This window comes from Rhinolophus sinicus, chromosome 16 (genome assembly GCF_057876585.1).
Source record: "Rhinolophus sinicus isolate RSI-liver-muscle chromosome 16, RSI-T2T, whole genome shotgun sequence".
Taxonomy (NCBI): Eukaryota; Metazoa; Chordata; class Mammalia; order Chiroptera; family Rhinolophidae; genus Rhinolophus; species Rhinolophus sinicus.
In genome coordinates, this window is record NC_142516.1 from 78,616,678 (window position 1) to 78,634,858 (window position 18,181).

Genomic DNA, 18,181 nt, shown 5'->3' on the forward strand with positions numbered 1-18,181 from the left:
ACCCTATAACTAGTTTACTACCAAGGAAGAGAATGTTCATCTTCACGTTCCAGAGATAGCTGAGCTGACGCTGGTGGTGGATGCACAGCTATGCATAGTGGTACCGCCTTGGTGAAGCCACAGCCAGAGGGACAGTCAGGACCAGGGCCGCCAGCAATGCCCATACAGTGTGGACACAGGGAAGACACTTCCTTGTGGTCTCCCAAAATTACCTTGGGAAGGGAATTCCTGTGCAAGTTCCCAACTCAAGCCAGTGAGATCCCAGTGTTAATGGGCATGTAAGTCCATTTGTGTCCATCCGCTGGTGAAGGTCCAGGATATTGGGAAATGGCAGGATTGGAAAGAATTTGCACTGACCCCTTTGACTGACATCTGGTCCACATTGGACATACACTAAATGGAAGTTTTCCCACTTTCTCATGGGTACTGAAGGCTGGGGTGGGTGCATTCTGAGGCCTGCTGGCTGCACAAGGATCCTGTGCCAGGAAGATTGGCAGGAAGGATGACTTAGGACACTGAGTCAAAGCTTATTGTCTGGCCACTAAGTCCTGGGTTAGCTAAGCAGAAAATGTGACACAAGGGTCTAACTGCTAGAAGTATATGGACATTTTGGGGCAAGCTAGCTTGGGGCTTTGAACAGAGGGAGCAGTTTCATGTGTGTTTGGGGGTCATGGAGGTGGGCAGGGTTTGGGCGCCTTCAGACTGGGAGAGTGGAGCCCTGGGGACAGGTGAGGAGGGTGCTGAGAGTCAACTCCATAAGCAGAGGTCTGAGGACTCCTGGCATGAACCTTGGCTCTCAGTCTGGCATTTGCCCTCCTATGTCTGCTTCTGACTCACTTTCCCAGACCCCCCACATCTGAAAGCCACCTATGCCACAGGCTAGACCCCCTTCATGGCCTGGGTCATGGACCCTAGTCTAGCTCCATTGCCCTGCACTCTGGAAGCTTTTCTCCACCTCTATTGGGAGTAGGTCCTCCTCCAAACCCCAGGTATGATGTTTGTCTACTTTAGGGAAGATCTTTGCTCCCCTGCACTGTAAACACCTGGCAAATGTCTTACTTCCTATTATGGGCTGAATTGTGTCCCCTAAAATTCATCTGTTAAAGCCCTAGCCCCCAACACCTCAGAATGTGACCGTATTTGGAGATACAAATTTTAAAGAGGATTAAGTTAAAATGAAGTCACTAAGGTGGGTTAACCCAATCTGACTGCTGTCCATATAAGAAGAGATTAGGACACAGACACACACAGAGGGAAGATTACATGAGGACACAGGGAGAAGATGGCCGTCTGCTAGTCGAGGAGAGAGACCTCAAGAGAAATTAACTCTGCCCACATCTTGATCTCAGACTTCCAGCCTCCAAAACTGTGAGATGATAAATTCCTGTTGTTTAATCCACTCAAAGCTGTAATTTTTGTTACAGCAGCCCGAGTTGACTGATACAGTTCTTCTGAAGGCCTATATGCTCCCCACAGCATGGGCAGAGTTAATGAGTGAAGACACCCTTCTCTCTCCCCAGCTGGTGGCCTGACTCCCTCAGTGTCCCTACCTCTGCCTTCCTCCTGGGACAGTCTCCCTGCCAGGCCCTGTTTCCTTGCCCAAGAAGCCGGATGACTGATGCTAAGGGAAGGGATGTGTACTAAGGAGCAGAAGGGGCAGTGGAGCCCCAATACAAGAACGGAGTGAATCTTTTTTGTTTCATTTTTGCAGGCTTGGTTTGGGGCGTGGAAACAGATAAGCAGGAAAGTCAAGGAGAAGGAAACACTGAGAGCTGGTGGGGCTGGGGAAGTGGATCATGGAAGGTTCCAGCATGGAGACTGGGACCTGAGGAAGACAGCAGGGGCGGCAGGACTCAGCGGGTCACTACAGGGCCTACTACCAGGCCCTGAGCACAAGCAGCAGTGGGATCCAGGTCTGTGGAGGATTCATGGCTGTGCCGGGCCCTGGAGAGCCCATAGCCTGCAGAGCATGGTATGGAAACTGGGTATGAGGAAGAGCAGCAGTAGGATCAGGAAGAGGTGTGAGCCTTTGGATCTTGTCAATCCAGTCAGTGAAGTAGATGACGCTGGTGAAGACACTGGGGTGGATGGGGTGCCGGCAGTCCAAACCCCAGCTGGCCAGCCCCACCAGAACCCAGGAACTGAGGAGATCACAGATGAGAGGGCCCCCGGAGTCACCCTAGGAAAGAGAGGAGAGTTAGGGGATGATGGAGTCTGGCCATGTGGGACTTGTGAGCCTCCACTGTCCAGGTCACACTTGGGTGGCCCTCTGTGAAGGTCCGGACACCAGCGTCCCACTGTGGACACCATCGGTCATCCTGGTGGGCATTGGAGTCACACTTCAAAGAGCTTCTGATTGACCCTCAGGAAGATCATGGATCTAAATATATCAACACATGGACCCCACCCTCTGCCCCTGCACCTAGGAAGGGCCTGGTAGCCCAGGACAAGGCACTACCCAAGGCCAAGAGGGAATAGCTTCATGGACAGGTTCCAAGAAGGCAGGCCTGTGAGCTCAGCCCAGCCAGCTGAAGCCTCCACAGACCCTAGCTCCTGCCCCACCCTAGGCTGCAGCAGCATTTCTCAACCTGGGTCTTCTTCCTTTTTCACTCATTTAGGCCTTTGGTTTCCTCTCAGCTTCTTCAGAAAATGCCCAGATCAAGGCCTGGTGGAGGCAGCCCGCATTGTCTGTGGAGTGGAGGAGAAGACCCCAGAAAACTGCTAGGGATTACTGGGGTCCTGAGATGCTATCAGGGCAGGACCACCCAGTTTGAAGTCCCCTTAATTTATTGGCCAGAAGGAGTCTCTCGTCTTTGGGGAGTGAGGGAGCAGGAGCCACAGCCACGCTTGGTCACTGTTCCATCCACCTTTCCAAACTGCACGTGGAACATCCAAGGTAGCTTCTGCTCTTGGGAGCACAGAGGTGTAAAAACAAGGCCTCTCCCTCATGGTGATTTTGTAAACAAGCCAATAAGTCCACCGTGGTCAGATGTGACACAGAAATGAGCCATGGAAGGGACGGGGACAAGGACAGAGAGAATATCTCAATGGGTGATGGCACCCATTAGCTGAGACTCCAAGCAGGTAACCTACCTTTCTGATGCAGGAGCAGAGGGAGCAGTAAGTACAAATGAGGAAAGAGAGAACTTGTCAGATGGATGGGAGAAAGAGAAAGAACAGTGAGGCCATGTGGGGAGAGAAGGGGGCAGACATAACGTGGATCACAGGGCCTTATGGTGGGGTCTTGGGTTTGCCCCCAGTGTAGAACTGTATGCAAGGGGTAACCTGACCTGTATAGGGGGGTCACTCTCGTGTGCTGTGGAGAATGGACCATACTGAACATAAGTTAAAGAGGTGAGACCAGTTAGGAAACAGCCACAGGTGAGAGATGAGAGATTATTGATGGGGAGAAACAGTCAGATTTGAGATAATATCTTGAAGGAGGAGCTAATGAGACATGTTGAATCTGAATCTTCCTCACCAACCAGGGTGAAGGTGCAGAAAGAGAAGGGAACACACTGAGCATACAGCCCTGGGGTCTCCAGGATTTAGAGGCGGGAGGGGACCAGGAGCAGAGTGGAGCAGCTGGCAAGTCTCAGTGCCCAGGAAATGGGAGTGAGACCTGCTGATGTGCCGAATGAGAGAAGGACTCAGGACTACCTTCCTCTGGCAAGAATGAGGCTGCTGGGGATGTTGGTCACACAGTTTTGGTGGCATGATGGGGACATACTTGGGTGGAGTGGGTTAAAGAGACTTAGTGTTGTCAAGAGGAGTCTTTTGGGAAAAGAGGCAGAGAAACTGGGCAGAAGCAGGAGGGAGATTGCAGCTGTAAGTTTACCAAGAAATTATGAGAGGAAGAGACAGACGACAGGGAGCAGGAGAGCCTCTGAGCACCCAGTGCTCCAGGAGGGCTCAGCTGGATGTGAGGCTCAGGAGAGATGGAGGATGAAGGATGTTGAATACAGGGCTGGGAAGATGAGCAGGCCCTCGTCTTAATGCTTCAGTGTCCTCAGTGAAATTAGAAGCAAGCTTTCCAGCTAACAAGGAGGCTGGGGGAAGGGCAACTTGAAGGACAGAGCTGGCCAAAAAATGACCCCCAAAGATGCATATCCTCATGATTGGACCCTGTTACAATGTTACCTTACATGGCAAATGGGACTTTGAAGATATGGTTGAACTGAGGATTGTGAAATAGAAAGACTATCCTTACTTAGCTGGTTGGGCCCAATGTCATCACAAGTCCCCAGAAGCAAAGAGGGAGGCAGCCGGTTAGTCAGAGAAGAAGATGTGATGACAGAAGCAGAGGCTGGAGTAATACGTTTGAGGATGGAGGAAAAGCCACCAGCCATGGACTGCGGGCAGCCTCTAGGAACCAGGAAAAGCAGGATACATTCTCCCCTAGAGTCTCCAAAAGGAACCAGCCCTGCACACACCTTGATTTTATACTTTGGACCTCCAGAAATGTAAAATAATAAATTTCTGTTGTTTTAGCCACCATTTGGAGTACCCTTTGCCTTCCCCACAGTGTACCGACCCCCAGCTGTTTGAGGCCAGGGGAAGGCCTGGTATTTGTCCAAGGCAGTGGTTCCTGTCCACTCTAGGCCTCAGAGATTCACAAAAATGAGCCATATGGTTGCCAAAACTATGCTGGATTCTGGGCCAGTCTGGGAGAAAGGCTCCAGCAGCCTCCAGGCCATAGGGGAGCTCTCAGAAGGCAGAGGAAACATCAACTCTAATGTACCTCATGAAAGTAAGTTGTGGTTTGCACTACTGTGCAGACAGAGCAAACCATGTGTGTGCATGTGTCTGGTGTGGCCAGGGCAGTGAATACCACTTTGGGTGAGAGAACAGGTCTAAGACAGACCCAGAAGAACACATACAACTCAGACCAGGCTAGGAAATGAAAGCCAGCACTTGTTCAGCACCTACTAAATGCCAGGCACAATGCTAAATTTTCTACAGGAACCTTATAAAGTGTAGGCTGTTAACAACCCTTTCTCATGGGTGAGGAAACATAGTTAAGGTCACAGTGCCAGTAAATGACAGATTGAAGACTAGAACCAGGTCCGTCCTGCCCTACAGTCTGAGCACTGAGTCACCCTGCGGCCCTGTCTTTTCCTCAGAGCTGTTTCTGGGTGCCCTGTGTGGGGGGAGGAGCACTTCAGGGGAGAAAAGAGAGCCCTAGGGTGGAGAGTGAAGACAAGAGCAGAAGATGAATCCAAATGGAATCTCAAGGACAGGCTGTAGTGTCTGAAAGGCTAAGGGAAGAGGGAGGGACTCGCAGGTGTCCAGGTCATTGGTGTCCTCAGCCTGGGGAGAAACTAGAGGAACGGGGTCGAGGGGCACTATTGATATCCAGCAGGCAGGCAGACAAAGGGTCCTGGCCCTGAGATCCATGGGAACGACCTTTGCAGGAGAAAGAAGGTGGAGGACATGGCTCAAAGAGAGGTCTAGGATGACAGCCATATGGGGATTCAGGGGCTAAAGCCTTTCCTCCGCCTCTGGAACTAACTCTGTGAGAAGCATGGGCTAGGCCAGATAGCCAGCAGGTCCATGCCATTGGCTACAGACTGGGAGCCAAGAAAACTGGGTCTATCTTCTACCAGGAGAGCAGGTGGCCAAGCTTCCTCCGTCTGGCTCAGCAACTCACTGGGCAGTAATGAAACAGCTGTCCATGAGGACTTCCCATGGGCCAGGTGCATCTCATTCCTCCTGTCTGCCTTTCCTGGGGTTGCTATAACACGTTACCACAAACTGGGTGGCTTAAAAAAAAAAAAAAAAAAAAAAAAAAACTATAGGGGCATCACAAAAATGGCAGCATAAGGAGTGTTTCTTGAAATCTCCCCTGGAAGGTACAACAAATTGAACAGCTATAATTCAACAAAGGCTTTCCTGCACATCACACAGTAATGCCTGAGAGATCCGCACATCGAATCACCTGAAGGTGGGTAAATTGGGTGAGCAGGGGAGAAGGGAAAGGAGAAGTGCAGAGTCACAGGCTGCAGGCCACAGGATGCAGCCCAGAGCTCACTGTGGTCACGGGACAGAAAAGAATCCAGGCTGCAGGCACACTCTCTTTGGCCCACAGACCTGCCTAAGGGATCAGCATATAACATGGCTGAACTCAGCACTCGCAGCAGAGACCATGGAGCAAAGACCAAATACAGAAAGATGAGAATGGTAGCTTAAGCCCTCTGCCAGGCAAAACACAGAAAACAAAGACACAGAGCCTGGATGTCTCCCTGTTACCCACCCAGAGCTCAATCCACCCCGACCCTTCCAATGTTAGAAGCAGGCTCCAGAGAAATGGTAGCAGTGTCAGATTAAAGAACAGAATATCTACGGCCCTGAGAACAGGAGAGAAGTTCGCAAAGCCACAGACTCACAGTGCGACTAATTTCAGTGAAAGGGAAGGAACTGTAGGGGCAAGACAACTGTGGGGCTGGTAGTTGCCAATGCTTAGAGTCACAAACACACCAGCCACTTCTCACAGCCCACCCAGCCCCCATCTTTCTGGATGGTTCCCTGTGGGGGCAACCAGAGCCATTGAGACACACAGGCGCTGCATCGGGCTGCAGGGGCAGCACTGGGATTTCAGCTCAGAATTCTATCACCCTCTACATTCTCCTATGGAGGCAGTACCCTGACATCCAAGTGACCTGCTCACAAAGGAGAAGCCCACTTTCCAGGGAACGCCCCATCACGTGAGAAGCTGGGACAGTGCAAGAAAAAATATAACACTACAGTGTGAGAGAAAGTAAAAGGCAACAGCGGAAGAGAAAAACATTCCAGCAACACCTACTGGAAAGCAAAAGAAAGACCTTTTTATATCAACCTGATGCAGAACCCACTCCTGTAGATGCCCAGGAGAGATATAATAAGTCATTAATTGCCATGAATAACCAAGGTAACAAGGAAGCTCAGAAAGAAAATGAAAACTCTCCAGAAAATGTACTAAAAGATATGGAAATATGTGACTTAAATGACAAAGAATTCAAGATTGCAGTGCTAAAAAAACTCAATGAGATGCAAGAAAACGCAGAAAGGCAGTTTAATGAACTCAGAAACACTATCAAAGAACAAAATGAACATTTTACTAAAGAGATTAAAATTTTAAAAGAGAGCCAAATAGAAATTTTGGAGATGAAAAGCTCAATAAAAAAAAATGAAGAATGAAATAGCCAGCTTAGGTAGTAGAGCTGAACAGGCAGAGGAAAGAATTAGTGACATCAAAGATAAAAATCTGGAAATGACACAGATGGAAGAAGAGAGAGACTTAAGAAATGAAAGAATTCTACAAGAACTTTCTGACTCCATCCGAAAGAGCAACATAATTATAAAGGGTATACCAGAAAGAGAAGAAATGGAGAAGGGAACAAACAGTATGTTCTAACAAAAAGTCAATGAGAACTTCCCAAACTTGTGGAAAGAACTGGATCTTCGAATCCAAGAAGCAAATAGAACACCTAATTACTTCAATCCCAACAGGCCTTCTCCAAGGCATAGTGTATTGAAGCTGTCAAAAATTAATGACAAAGAAAGAATTCTCAAGGCAGCCAGGGAAAAGAAGATGGTAACCTACAAAAGAAAGCCCATTAGATTATCATCAGATTTTTTAGCAGAAACTCTACAAGCCAGGAAAGAGTGACATGAAATATTTAAACTATTGAAAGAGAGAAATTATGAGTCCAGAATATATATCCAGCAAAGATATCCTTTAGATATGAAGGAGGAATAAAGACCTTTCCAGACATACAGAAGCTGAGGGAATTTTCTAACACACGACCTGCGTTACAAAAAAATACTGAGGGAGACTATTCGACCTGAAACAAACAAACAAAAATCAAAGAATACAAAACCATGAGCAGTATTATGAACAGACAGAAGCAGAAAATGGGAACCCTTATGGAAAAATAGGGCACTATACACTTAAACATAACATAAACGGAATAGAAGAAAAAAAGAACATTTAAAAAAAGAGAGAGAAAGAAGAAAAAGGCAACTTGCTACTGCAACTTGGAAATCAACTCATAGCATAAGTAAGGATAACTTGTGACAACAAAAACATAAAAGAGGCGAGAGTAAAGGTCTGAACCTGCAAAGGGAAATGGAGATAAAAGCATGCTGAAGAAAAAGGACTACTATATATGAACATTCTTTTACATAAACTTAATGGTAACTGCTCAAAAAAATCCAGAACTAAAATATACAACATGAAAAAAGAAGAAACTGAGGGGAAAATCGTAGAATACCACCACACTGAAATAACAGATAGCAACAAAAAGGCAAAGAAACAATGGAAACACCAAGCCACCAGAAAAACAAAAGATAGAAAGAAAGGAAATCCTCATCTATCAATAGTCACCCTAAATGTAAATGGACTGAACTCAGCAATAAAGAGGCACAGATCGGCAGATGGGATCAAAAAAGAAAACTGAACCATATGCTCCAAGAGACGCATCTCAGCTACAAGGACAAATACAGACTCGAAGTGAAACGATGGAAATTGGTACTCCATACAAATGGTAGCCAGAGAAAAGTAGGTGTAGCAATACTTATATCAGATGAAACAGACTTCAGGATAAAAAAGGTAACAAGAGACAAAGACAGACACTTCATAATGATAAAGGGGTAAATACAACAAGAAGACATAACACTTGTCAACATATATGCCTCCAATCAGGGAGCACCAAAATATACAAAGCAACTACTAACAGAAGAACTAAAGGGAGAAATTGACCAAAACACAATTATAGTAGGGGACCTAAATACATCATTGACAGCTATGGATAGATCATCCAAACAGAAAATAAACAAAGAAATATCAGCTCTAAATGACATATTAGGTCAAATGGACATAAATGACATTTACAGAGCTCTTCATCCTAGAACATCAGAATATACATTCTTTTCTAGTGTATATGGAACATTCTTAAGGATAGACCATATGTTGGGACATAAAACTAGCCTCAGCAAATTTAAGAAGATTGAAATTATACCAAGCATATTCTCTGTTCACAAGGCTTTGAAATTGGATATCCACTGCAAAAAGAAAGCAGAAAAAAGCACAAATATGTGGAGATTAAACAACATGCTTTTAAAGAATGACTGGGTAAAAGAAGCAATAAGAAGAGAGATCAAAAGATATATAGAAACAAATGAGAATGAAAATATATCCTATCAAAATTATTGGGATGCAACTAAAGCAGTAATAAGAGGGAAATTTATATCATTACAAGCCTATCTCAACAAACAAGAAAAATCACAGATAAAAAACCTAAACTTACACCTTAAAGAACTAGAAAAAGAAGAATAAATGAAACCCAAAGTCAGCGGAAGGAAGGAAATAATAAAAATCAAAGCAGAACTAAATGAAATAGGGAACAAAAAGACAATAGGAAAAAATAACGCAACAAAGAGCTCGTTCTTTGAAAAGATGAATAAAATTGAAAACCCTTGGCTAGACTCACTAAGATAAAAAGAAAAAACACAAATAAAATCAGAAATGAAAGAGGTGAAGTTACCACAGATACAACAGAAATACAAAGGATCATACAAATACGAAGGACTATATGCTACTAAATAACCTACAAGAAATGGACAAGTTCTTAGAAACATATAGCCTTCCTAGACTGAATCATGAAGAACTGGAAAAACTAAACAATCAATCAACAGTAAGGAAATTGAAACAATCAAAAACCTTCCCAAAAGCAAAAGTCCAGGACCAGATGGCTTCACTAGTGAATTCTACCAAACATTCAAAGAGGATCTAACACCTGTCCTACTCAAACTCTTCCAAAAAATAAAGAAGAGGCAATACTTCTTAACTCATTTTATGAGGCCAACATTACCCTGATACCAAAACCTGGTAAGGATAGCACAACAAAGAAAACTACAGACCAATATCTCTGATGAATACAGATGCAAAAATCCTAAACAAAATTCTAGCAAATCAAATATAATGATGCATTAAGAATGTTATACATCACGATCAAGTTCATCTCAGGGCACAAGGATGGTTCAACATATGTAAATCCATCAATGTGATACACCACATAAACAAAATAAAAGATAAACATCATATGATCATATCAATAGATGCAGAAAAAATTATTTACAAAAGCCAAGACATGGAAACAACCTAAGTGCTTATTGACAGATTATTGAATAAAGAAGTTGTGGTACATATATACAATGGACTACTATTCAGCCATAAAAAGAATAAAATATTATCATTTTTGAGAACATGGATTAATCTGGAGGGTATTTTGCTAAGTGAAATAAGTCAATGGAAAAGGACAAAACCATGTGATTTCACTCATATGTGGAATACAAAACAAAAAGTAATGAAACAATAGAACAAACAAAAACAAAATCATAGATACAGACAACTGAATGGTGGTAACCACACAGGAAAGACAGTGGGAGGCAGGAAAAGTGAGTATAGGAGGTCAATATATGATAACAGAAGGAAACTAGACTTCGGTTAAAGAGCATGCAACAGGGTACACAGATGTCCAATTATAATCTTGTATTACATAATTAAATAAAATTACATAATGTTATTAACCACTGTTACCCCAATAAATTTAATTTTAAAAAATAAAAAAAAAATAGATGCAGAAAAAGCATTTGACAAGATACAGCATCCATTTATGATTAAAACACTTAAAATGGGTATAGAAGGAAAATACCTTAACATAATAAAGGTCATGTATGACAAACCCTAAGCTAATATCATAATTAATGGTGAAAAACTGAAGCATTTTTCTCTACATTCAGGAACAAGACAGGGTTGTCCTCTATCACCACTGTTATTCAACATAGTATTAGAAGTTCTAGCCAGAGTGATCAGGCAAGAGAAAGAAATAAAAGGCATCTAAATTGGGAAAGAAGAAGTTAAATTGTCACTTTTTGCAGATGACATCATGATATAGAAAACCCTAGAGACTCCACCAAAAAGTTATTAGAAGTAATAAATGAATACAGTAAAGTTGCTGGCTACAAAATCAATGTACAAAAATCCATTGCATTCCTATATACTAACAATGAAATTTCAGAAAAAGAAACAAAAAAAAATTCCTTTTGCAACTGCAATAAAAAGAATAAAATACCTAGGAATAAATTTAACAAAGGATGTGAAGGACCTATACGATGAAAACTATAGGACATTCTTTTATTTTTATTTTTATTAAAGTTTATTGAGGTGAGAATGGTTAGTAAAGTTACATAGGTTTCAAGTGTGAAATTCTGTAATACATCGTCTATATATCACACTGTGTGTTCACCACCCAGAGTCAGTTCTCCTTCCATCACTATATATTTGATCCCCTTTACCCTCATCTATCAGCCCCTTTCCCCCTTTCTCTCTGGTAATCACAAAACTATTGTCTATGTCTATGAGTTTTTGTTTCTTTGTTTGTTAAAAGAAATTGAAGAAGATACAAATAAATGGAAAGACATTCCATGCTCATGGATTAGAAGAATCAACATAGTTAAAATGGCCATATTACCCAGGACAATATACAGATTTAATGCAATCCCCATCGAAATCCCAATGGCATTTTTTAAAGAAATAGAACAGAAAATCATCAGATTTGTATGGAATCACAAAAAAGCCCAAATAGCCAAAGCAATCCTAAGATAAAAGAATAAAGCTGGAGGAATCACACTCCCTGACTTCAGCTTGTACTACAGAGCAACAATAATCAAACCAGCATGGTAGTGGCAGAAAAACAGACACACAGACCAATGGAACAGAATTGAAAACCAAGAAATAAACCTACATAAATATAGACAGATAGTTTTCGACAAAGGAGACAAAACATACAATGGAGAAAAGAAAGTCTCTTCAATAAATGGTGCTGGGAGAATTGGAAAGCCACGTGCAAAAGAATGAAACTAGACTGCTATCTGTCACCATACCCAAAAGTAACTCAAAATGGATCAAAGACCTAAACCTGAGACTGGAAACAAACTGCATAGAAGAGAGCAAATGTACTAAACTTATGGACTTAGGGTTCAAAGAGGATTTTATGAATTTGACCTCAAAGGCAGGGAAAGTAAAAGCTAAAATAAACTAATGGGACTATATCAAACTAAAAAGCTTCTGCACAGCAAAAGAAACCATCAACAAAACAAAAAGGCAACCAACCAAATGGGAAAAGATATTTGCAAACGCCTCTGATAATGGGCTAATATCCAAAACATATAAGGAACTCATACAAATCAACAACAAAAAGACAAACAATCCAATTAAAAAACAGGCAGAGAACATGAACTGAAACTTCTAACAAGACATACAAATAGCCAACAGATATATGAAAAAATGTTCAACTGCACTAGCTATTAGGGAAATGCGAATCAAAACCACAGTGAGATATCACCTCACACCTATTAGAATGGCCATCATCAACAAGACAAATAACAAGTGTAGAAGAAAAAGGAACCCTCATACCCCGTTGGTGCAAATGCAGATTGGTGCAGCTGCTCTGCAAGGTAGTGTGGAGGTTCCTCAAAAAATTAATAATAGCATTACCACATGACCCAGCAATCCCTCTCTTGGGTATCTACCCAAAAAATCTGAAAACATTTATCCATAAAGATATATGTACTTCAGTGTTCACTGCAGCATTATTTATGGTGTCCAAGACATAGAAACAATAAAATTGTCCTTCGATGGATGATTAGATAAAGAAGATGTGGTATATATACACAATAGAATACTACTCTGCCCTAAGAAAAGATGAAATACCACCATTTGTGACAACATGGATGGATTTTGAGATTATAATGCTAAGTGAAATAAGTCAGACAGAAAAAAAAGAGAACCATATGATTTCACTGATATGTGGTATATGAACCAAAAACAACAAAAGAACAATACAAACAAATGAGAAAGAAAAACTCATAGACACAGACAATAGTTTAGTGGTTACCACAGGGTAAGGGGGGAGGTGGGTGGTAGATGAGGGTAAGGGGGATCAAATATATGGTGATGGAAGGAGAACTGACTCTGGGTGATGAACACACAATGGGATTTATAGATGATGTAAGACAGAATTGTACACCTGAAATCTATGTAACTTTACTAACAATTGTCACCCCAATAAACTTTAATTTAAAAAAAGTCAAGAACCATATGACTTCACTCATATGTGGAATATAATACTGAAGGCAGCAAGACAAACAAATGAAGAAACAAAAACTCATAGACACAGATAACCATTTAGTGGTTACCAGAGGGTCAGGGGAGAGGGGCAACGGTAGAAGAGGGTAAACAGGCTGAAATATATGGTGATGGAAGGAGAACTGACTCTTGGTGGTGAACACAGTGCAATCTATAGATGATGTATTATAGAACTGCACACTTGAAACCTACGCAATTTTGTTGACTATTGTCATCCCAATAAATTTTAATTAAAAAAATCTATAGACATTTATTCTTTCACAGTTATAGAAGCCAGAAGTCTGAAACCAAGTGTCTCTGTTTTTTCCTTCTTATAAGGACACCAGTCATTGGACTCAGGGCCCCACTTTAAATCCAGAATGGTCTCAACTCAAGATTCTTAACTAATCACGACTGCAAAGACCCTATTTCCAAACAAGGTCACATCTGAGGTCCCAAATAGACATGAATTTGGGAAACACTATTCAACCCACTACACCATCCTCTCAACAATCCCATGAAGGAGGCCTTAGAATCCCACACTATGAAAGGGGACACAGGCTCAGAAGGTGAAGAGGCAAAGGTCACAGTGTAGGGACATGTAGCAGAGCAGTGTCTCTGTCTCCAGAGCTCTAACAATCTCTCCTCCCCTCATGGCACGATCTATGCAAGCTCAGAACACCAATGCCATCTTGGGAGTCTGGGCTCTAGAGGATGCTACGGAGGCAGCTTTGGACTTGGAGCCTGAACACCAGGTTAGGGTAAGCTGCCTTACTTTAGGCTAGTCACTTTCCCTCTCTGGGCCTGTTTGCCCACCTATAAAATGGGACATTACAGAGAGAAAAATGAGATATTCACAATCCATATGCCCAACAGTGGACTCATATCCCAGAATGTACAAATATACCAAGAGATCCTAAAAGAAAAAGACAGACAACCCCACAGAAAAATGCGAGGGGGTTAGGAAACTTGAAGGAAAATTTTACAAAAGAAGATACCTGATGGCAATCAACATATAAAAATATACTTACTTAGTCATCAGGAAAATGCAAATTAAAACCACAATAAAATAATATTACATACCCACCAAAATAAGAAAAGATGGAAAATGCCAAGTTTTGACAAGAATATAAACTCATTCACTGCTGGAGGAATCAGAACTGGTGCAACAACCACTTTGGGGATGTTTGGTGACATCTGCCAAAGCTGTACATCCACATACCTTTTAACTCAACACATGGGCTTCTGGGAAACAAAATATGAAATATATGAAACATTTGGAAATGAAATAAAGTAAAAAGCTTTGAAACTACTAAAATACCCATCAAGAGTACAACTGATTATAGAATTCAATTCACATGGCAGAGTTCTATAAAACAGTGAGAATAAACCAACTATAAAACTATGTGTGACAGTGTGGATGAGTCTTACAAATATAATGTTAAGACATGAAAGATGGCCAACTGGGAATAAATTCCACTTATGGAAAATTTGGAAACTAAGGTGTTAAAAGTGAAGATGGCGGTGCCCTGGGGTGTTAGTGACAGGAAGGGGGCATGAATGAGTAGGACATCTGGGGAACTGGTCACCTATGTCAGTATGTAAAACTTCATTAAACTATATACTTAGGAATTATATACTCTTTTGAATGTATGTTATACTTCAGTAAAACATTTAAAATATGCCTCAGAAATAGATGTTGTTTGAGGGTCCCGCCAACAGATGCCGTCGTGTGGGATGGGCTTAGGAAGGGTCTGTCCTGGGGGACACTGCTGAGGGATGAAGCCCAGGAAAGACATGCAGAGGGAGGAAACAGGAAGTCCCAGGGGTCTCCACAAAGGGAGTAAAGACAACACAGTCTCCCCCTGGGAAACTGAGGCCCTGAGATCAGGCAAGGGAAGAACAGAAGTGGCTTCACTCACTTGGCAGATGGCTTTTCCTGTTAAGAAGTCCCCGGCACACAGCATCTCTTCATGCACAGAATAGGTCCTGTTTTTGCCGAGTCTTTGTCCATATAACATATTACAGAACTTGTTCTCAATGAGGCCCACCTTACCCTCCTGGAGTTGGAAGGGCGGGAGTAGACGCGCTGCGAGGATAAGGATGAGATCAGTGAAGTGCGCTGTAGCCTAGTTAAGGAGACAATACTACTCTGAACCCCCACTCTGCCTTACTGCTTACCAGTGTACCCTACACATGGGGTTTTCTCTGGTCAGCTGAGCCATCAACATGGCTTCAGTTTTCTACCTATCTGCAAAAAGCTCCTATCCTATTTCTCAAATGTCATATAGCAATAAACTGTACCTCTCCCATTACACAAAGAAAAATGGCAACACTGCCAATGCCTGGGGCTTAGCAACCATTCACTGACCCACCTACCCTTTCATGAACCATCCCATCCATTCTCCACTTGTCTATTGTTAACCTTTTCCATCCTTCCATCTAGCAATTCTTCCATCTATCTACCCATCTTTCCTCATACCCCCATTCATCCACTCACCCTTCCATCCATTTGTCCATTGCCCACCTTTTTATCCATTCCTCCGTCATTCTCCTGCCCACCCTCTTCTCCATCAATATATCTACTCACTCCATCTATGTGCCCACTATCCATCCACCCACCCATCCTCCCAACTACCCACCCCATTCATCCTCTCAAGCAGTCACTCACCTATTCATCTATCCTCATGCTAGGTATCTTTTAGATACTAATGATACAGGGGAGCATTTTTGTTGGGGGAGATGGGTAAGTGAAGTAAATAGAATTATTTTATAAGTAATAAGTAGTGTGAAGGAAATAACACAGGAAGATGTGATAGTAGGGGTTGTGTGTTTTAGCTCACATGATCAAGTAAAACTCCTTAGAGCTGGGTTTTAAAACTAATGAAGAACAAGTCATGCAAAGGTTAGTGGGAAGAGCGAGTGAGCAAGGAAAAGGAAATGGTCAAGGTCAAGGCCTTGAGGCAAGGATGGTTTTGGCATGTTCAAGGCAGGAAGGAGGCCTGGTGGCTGGGATGGCATGCATGAGGGATGCAGCAGGAGTTGAAGCAGAAAGGATAGGAGCCAACATCACTCAGAGGCTGATAGCCAAGGTATGGAGTTTGGATTTTTTTCTAAGCACAAATGAGAAAGCAGTGAGGGTATTGAGTGGGGAAGTGGCATGACTCATGTTATAAAGCACCTATACACAGCTGTGTGGAGGCTAAAGCAGAGCACACATGGTGGGAGCTGGGAGGCCAACTGGAGGTTATGATAGTCTATTGGACTGGTGTGGAGTACTTACTAGGTGCCAGGCCTAGTGGAACAGATTGGGATATTAAAACAAATGGGATATTTTCCTTGCCCTTGAGGAAGAACCAGTCTCTCTCTCTCTCTCTCTCTCTCTCTCTCTCTCTCTCTCTCTCTCTCTCTCTCTGCGCGTGTGTGCTACGGATGGTGTCATCATCCACCCAAGGAAGATATGGTCTGTCCAAAATGTCTGCAGCAGCTCTGTTGAGAAACCCTGTACAAATAATTACAAATATATGTTCTTTTTTCGAATAACTTATACCAGAAGCATTTCCTGAAACCATAAATAGTCCATAGCCTATGGTATGGACCTGCTCGCTGTCTGGCGTGGCTCACACGTCTCAAGTCAGTTCCACAGCTGGAGTGACAGGCTTAGCCCCTGAGTCCCCATACGGCTGCCACCCTAGACATCTCTTCCAGCCTTATCCTCCATCTGACTTCTGCAAAGGCCAGGCTGTGGATCTCAGGGCCAGCACCTTTACCTGCCTGCCTGCTGGTCATCCATAGTGCCCCTCGACCTCACTCCTCCTTTTTCCTGTGTTATTAAGTGCACCTAACAAGCCAATGAAGTACGAAAAGACCTTAACTTGTAATCATTCTAATTTGATCAGGCAGGCTCAGAGGTCAGAAGCCATAAATGTTTCTTTTCACTTTTCCTGAGCACCTTCTATGACAACGGGAAATGAGGGTATTTGGCAGTGGCCTGGAATGGGCCAGGATCCAAGCATGACCTTTGAGTTGAATTATAAAATCTCAGATCCATAGCAGGTTGAAACCTTGGAATCAAGAATCATGAATACTCAAAGAACCAAGATTCTTTTTTCCAAAAATCAAACTTTCCCCGACTTGCAGAGCCTTGGACTTAGGAAACTCTGCCGCTTTGGAATCACATCCTTTTCAGAACTGTAACTAGACTGTTCCAGTCCTCTGGAAATGAGGCACGGAGGGCCAAGGGCCAGTGGCTTCTTTGCCTGAGGACCTCTCAGGCTGAGCTGTTCCTCCCCTCATCCCTCCCCTCTCCTCCTTATCCTCCCCCTGCTCTCCCTCCTCCCTCTCCCTGCTCTCATGCCTCCCCTCCCACACCCCCTCACTCTCTTCGCTGAGCATCCCCCAGCCGGTTATCCAGCAGGACAAGTGATTGGGCAGCTGCATGGCAGGGGTTGGGAGGCAGGCTGGGCTGATGTAGGAAGTGAAGTTCACAGGCACGTGCAGTTGCAACATGGCTATGTCATTCCCAAAGGGGTGGAACTTCTCAAAGTCTGGGTGAGTGATAATCCGGCTCACAGACATCTTCCGGGTGTGCTGGGTGTGCTGGTACAGCCGGGTGCTTCCCAACAGGACCTGGTAGTCCTCCGGGGCATGGGATTTGCTGCAGGAGGAAGGGCCCACTGTCACCACCATCTCTGTGGACAGCTCTCTGTCCTGCATCCTTGTCTAACTGCTCACACTGCTGTGGACCCCTCCACCCCACGTGATGCAGGCAGCTTTGGTCTCCCCCTTCTAACTGTCAGGAGTCATTCTTTTTTGACGCTGATTGATATTCTACTCACAACCTCAGGAAACATGGCCCATAACACCGTAGAATTGAAGGAACAGATTCCTAGCGCTGGAAGGGTCCTTGCTGGGGCCATCACATCAGGGCCTTTGGTTGTACACAAGAGGAGCTCTGGCTCAACTCTAGCTCTACCCTGACCCCTCCCAAGATTCCCCACAACCCACCTCCTG

At 43.6% G+C, this 18,181-nt stretch overlaps 1 protein-coding gene across 1 annotated transcript; it reads right to left on the reverse strand.

The window, feature by feature from the left end:
• Positions 1–1,876: 1,876 nt before the first annotated feature.
• On the reverse strand, positions 1,877–17,884 carry LOC148755052 (putative serine protease 47). The gene is made up of 3 exons (XM_088793426.1): positions 17,548–17,884; positions 15,091–15,257; positions 1,877–2,179 (listed from the first exon to the last, which is right to left on the reverse strand). The coding sequence occupies exons 1-3, from the start codon at positions 17,882–17,884 to the stop codon at positions 1,877–1,879; spliced, it is 807 nt and encodes a 268-aa protein (XP_088649552.1).
• Positions 17,885–18,181: the final 297 nt, after the last annotated feature.

Coding starts and splice junctions, on each gene's coding strand:
- LOC148755052 (XM_088793426.1), bottom strand. CDS start 17,884: ATGCAGGACAGAGAGCTGTCCACAGAGATGGTGGTGACAGTGGGCCCT. Junction 15,258..17,547: donor GGGGATGCTCAGCGAAGAGA/GTGAGGGGGTGT, acceptor TTATCCTCGCAG/CGCGTCTACTCCCGCCCTTC. Junction 2,180..15,090: donor CAGGAAAAGCCATCTGCCAA/GTGAGTGAAGCC, acceptor TCTCTTTCCTAG/GGTGACTCCGGGGGCCCTCT.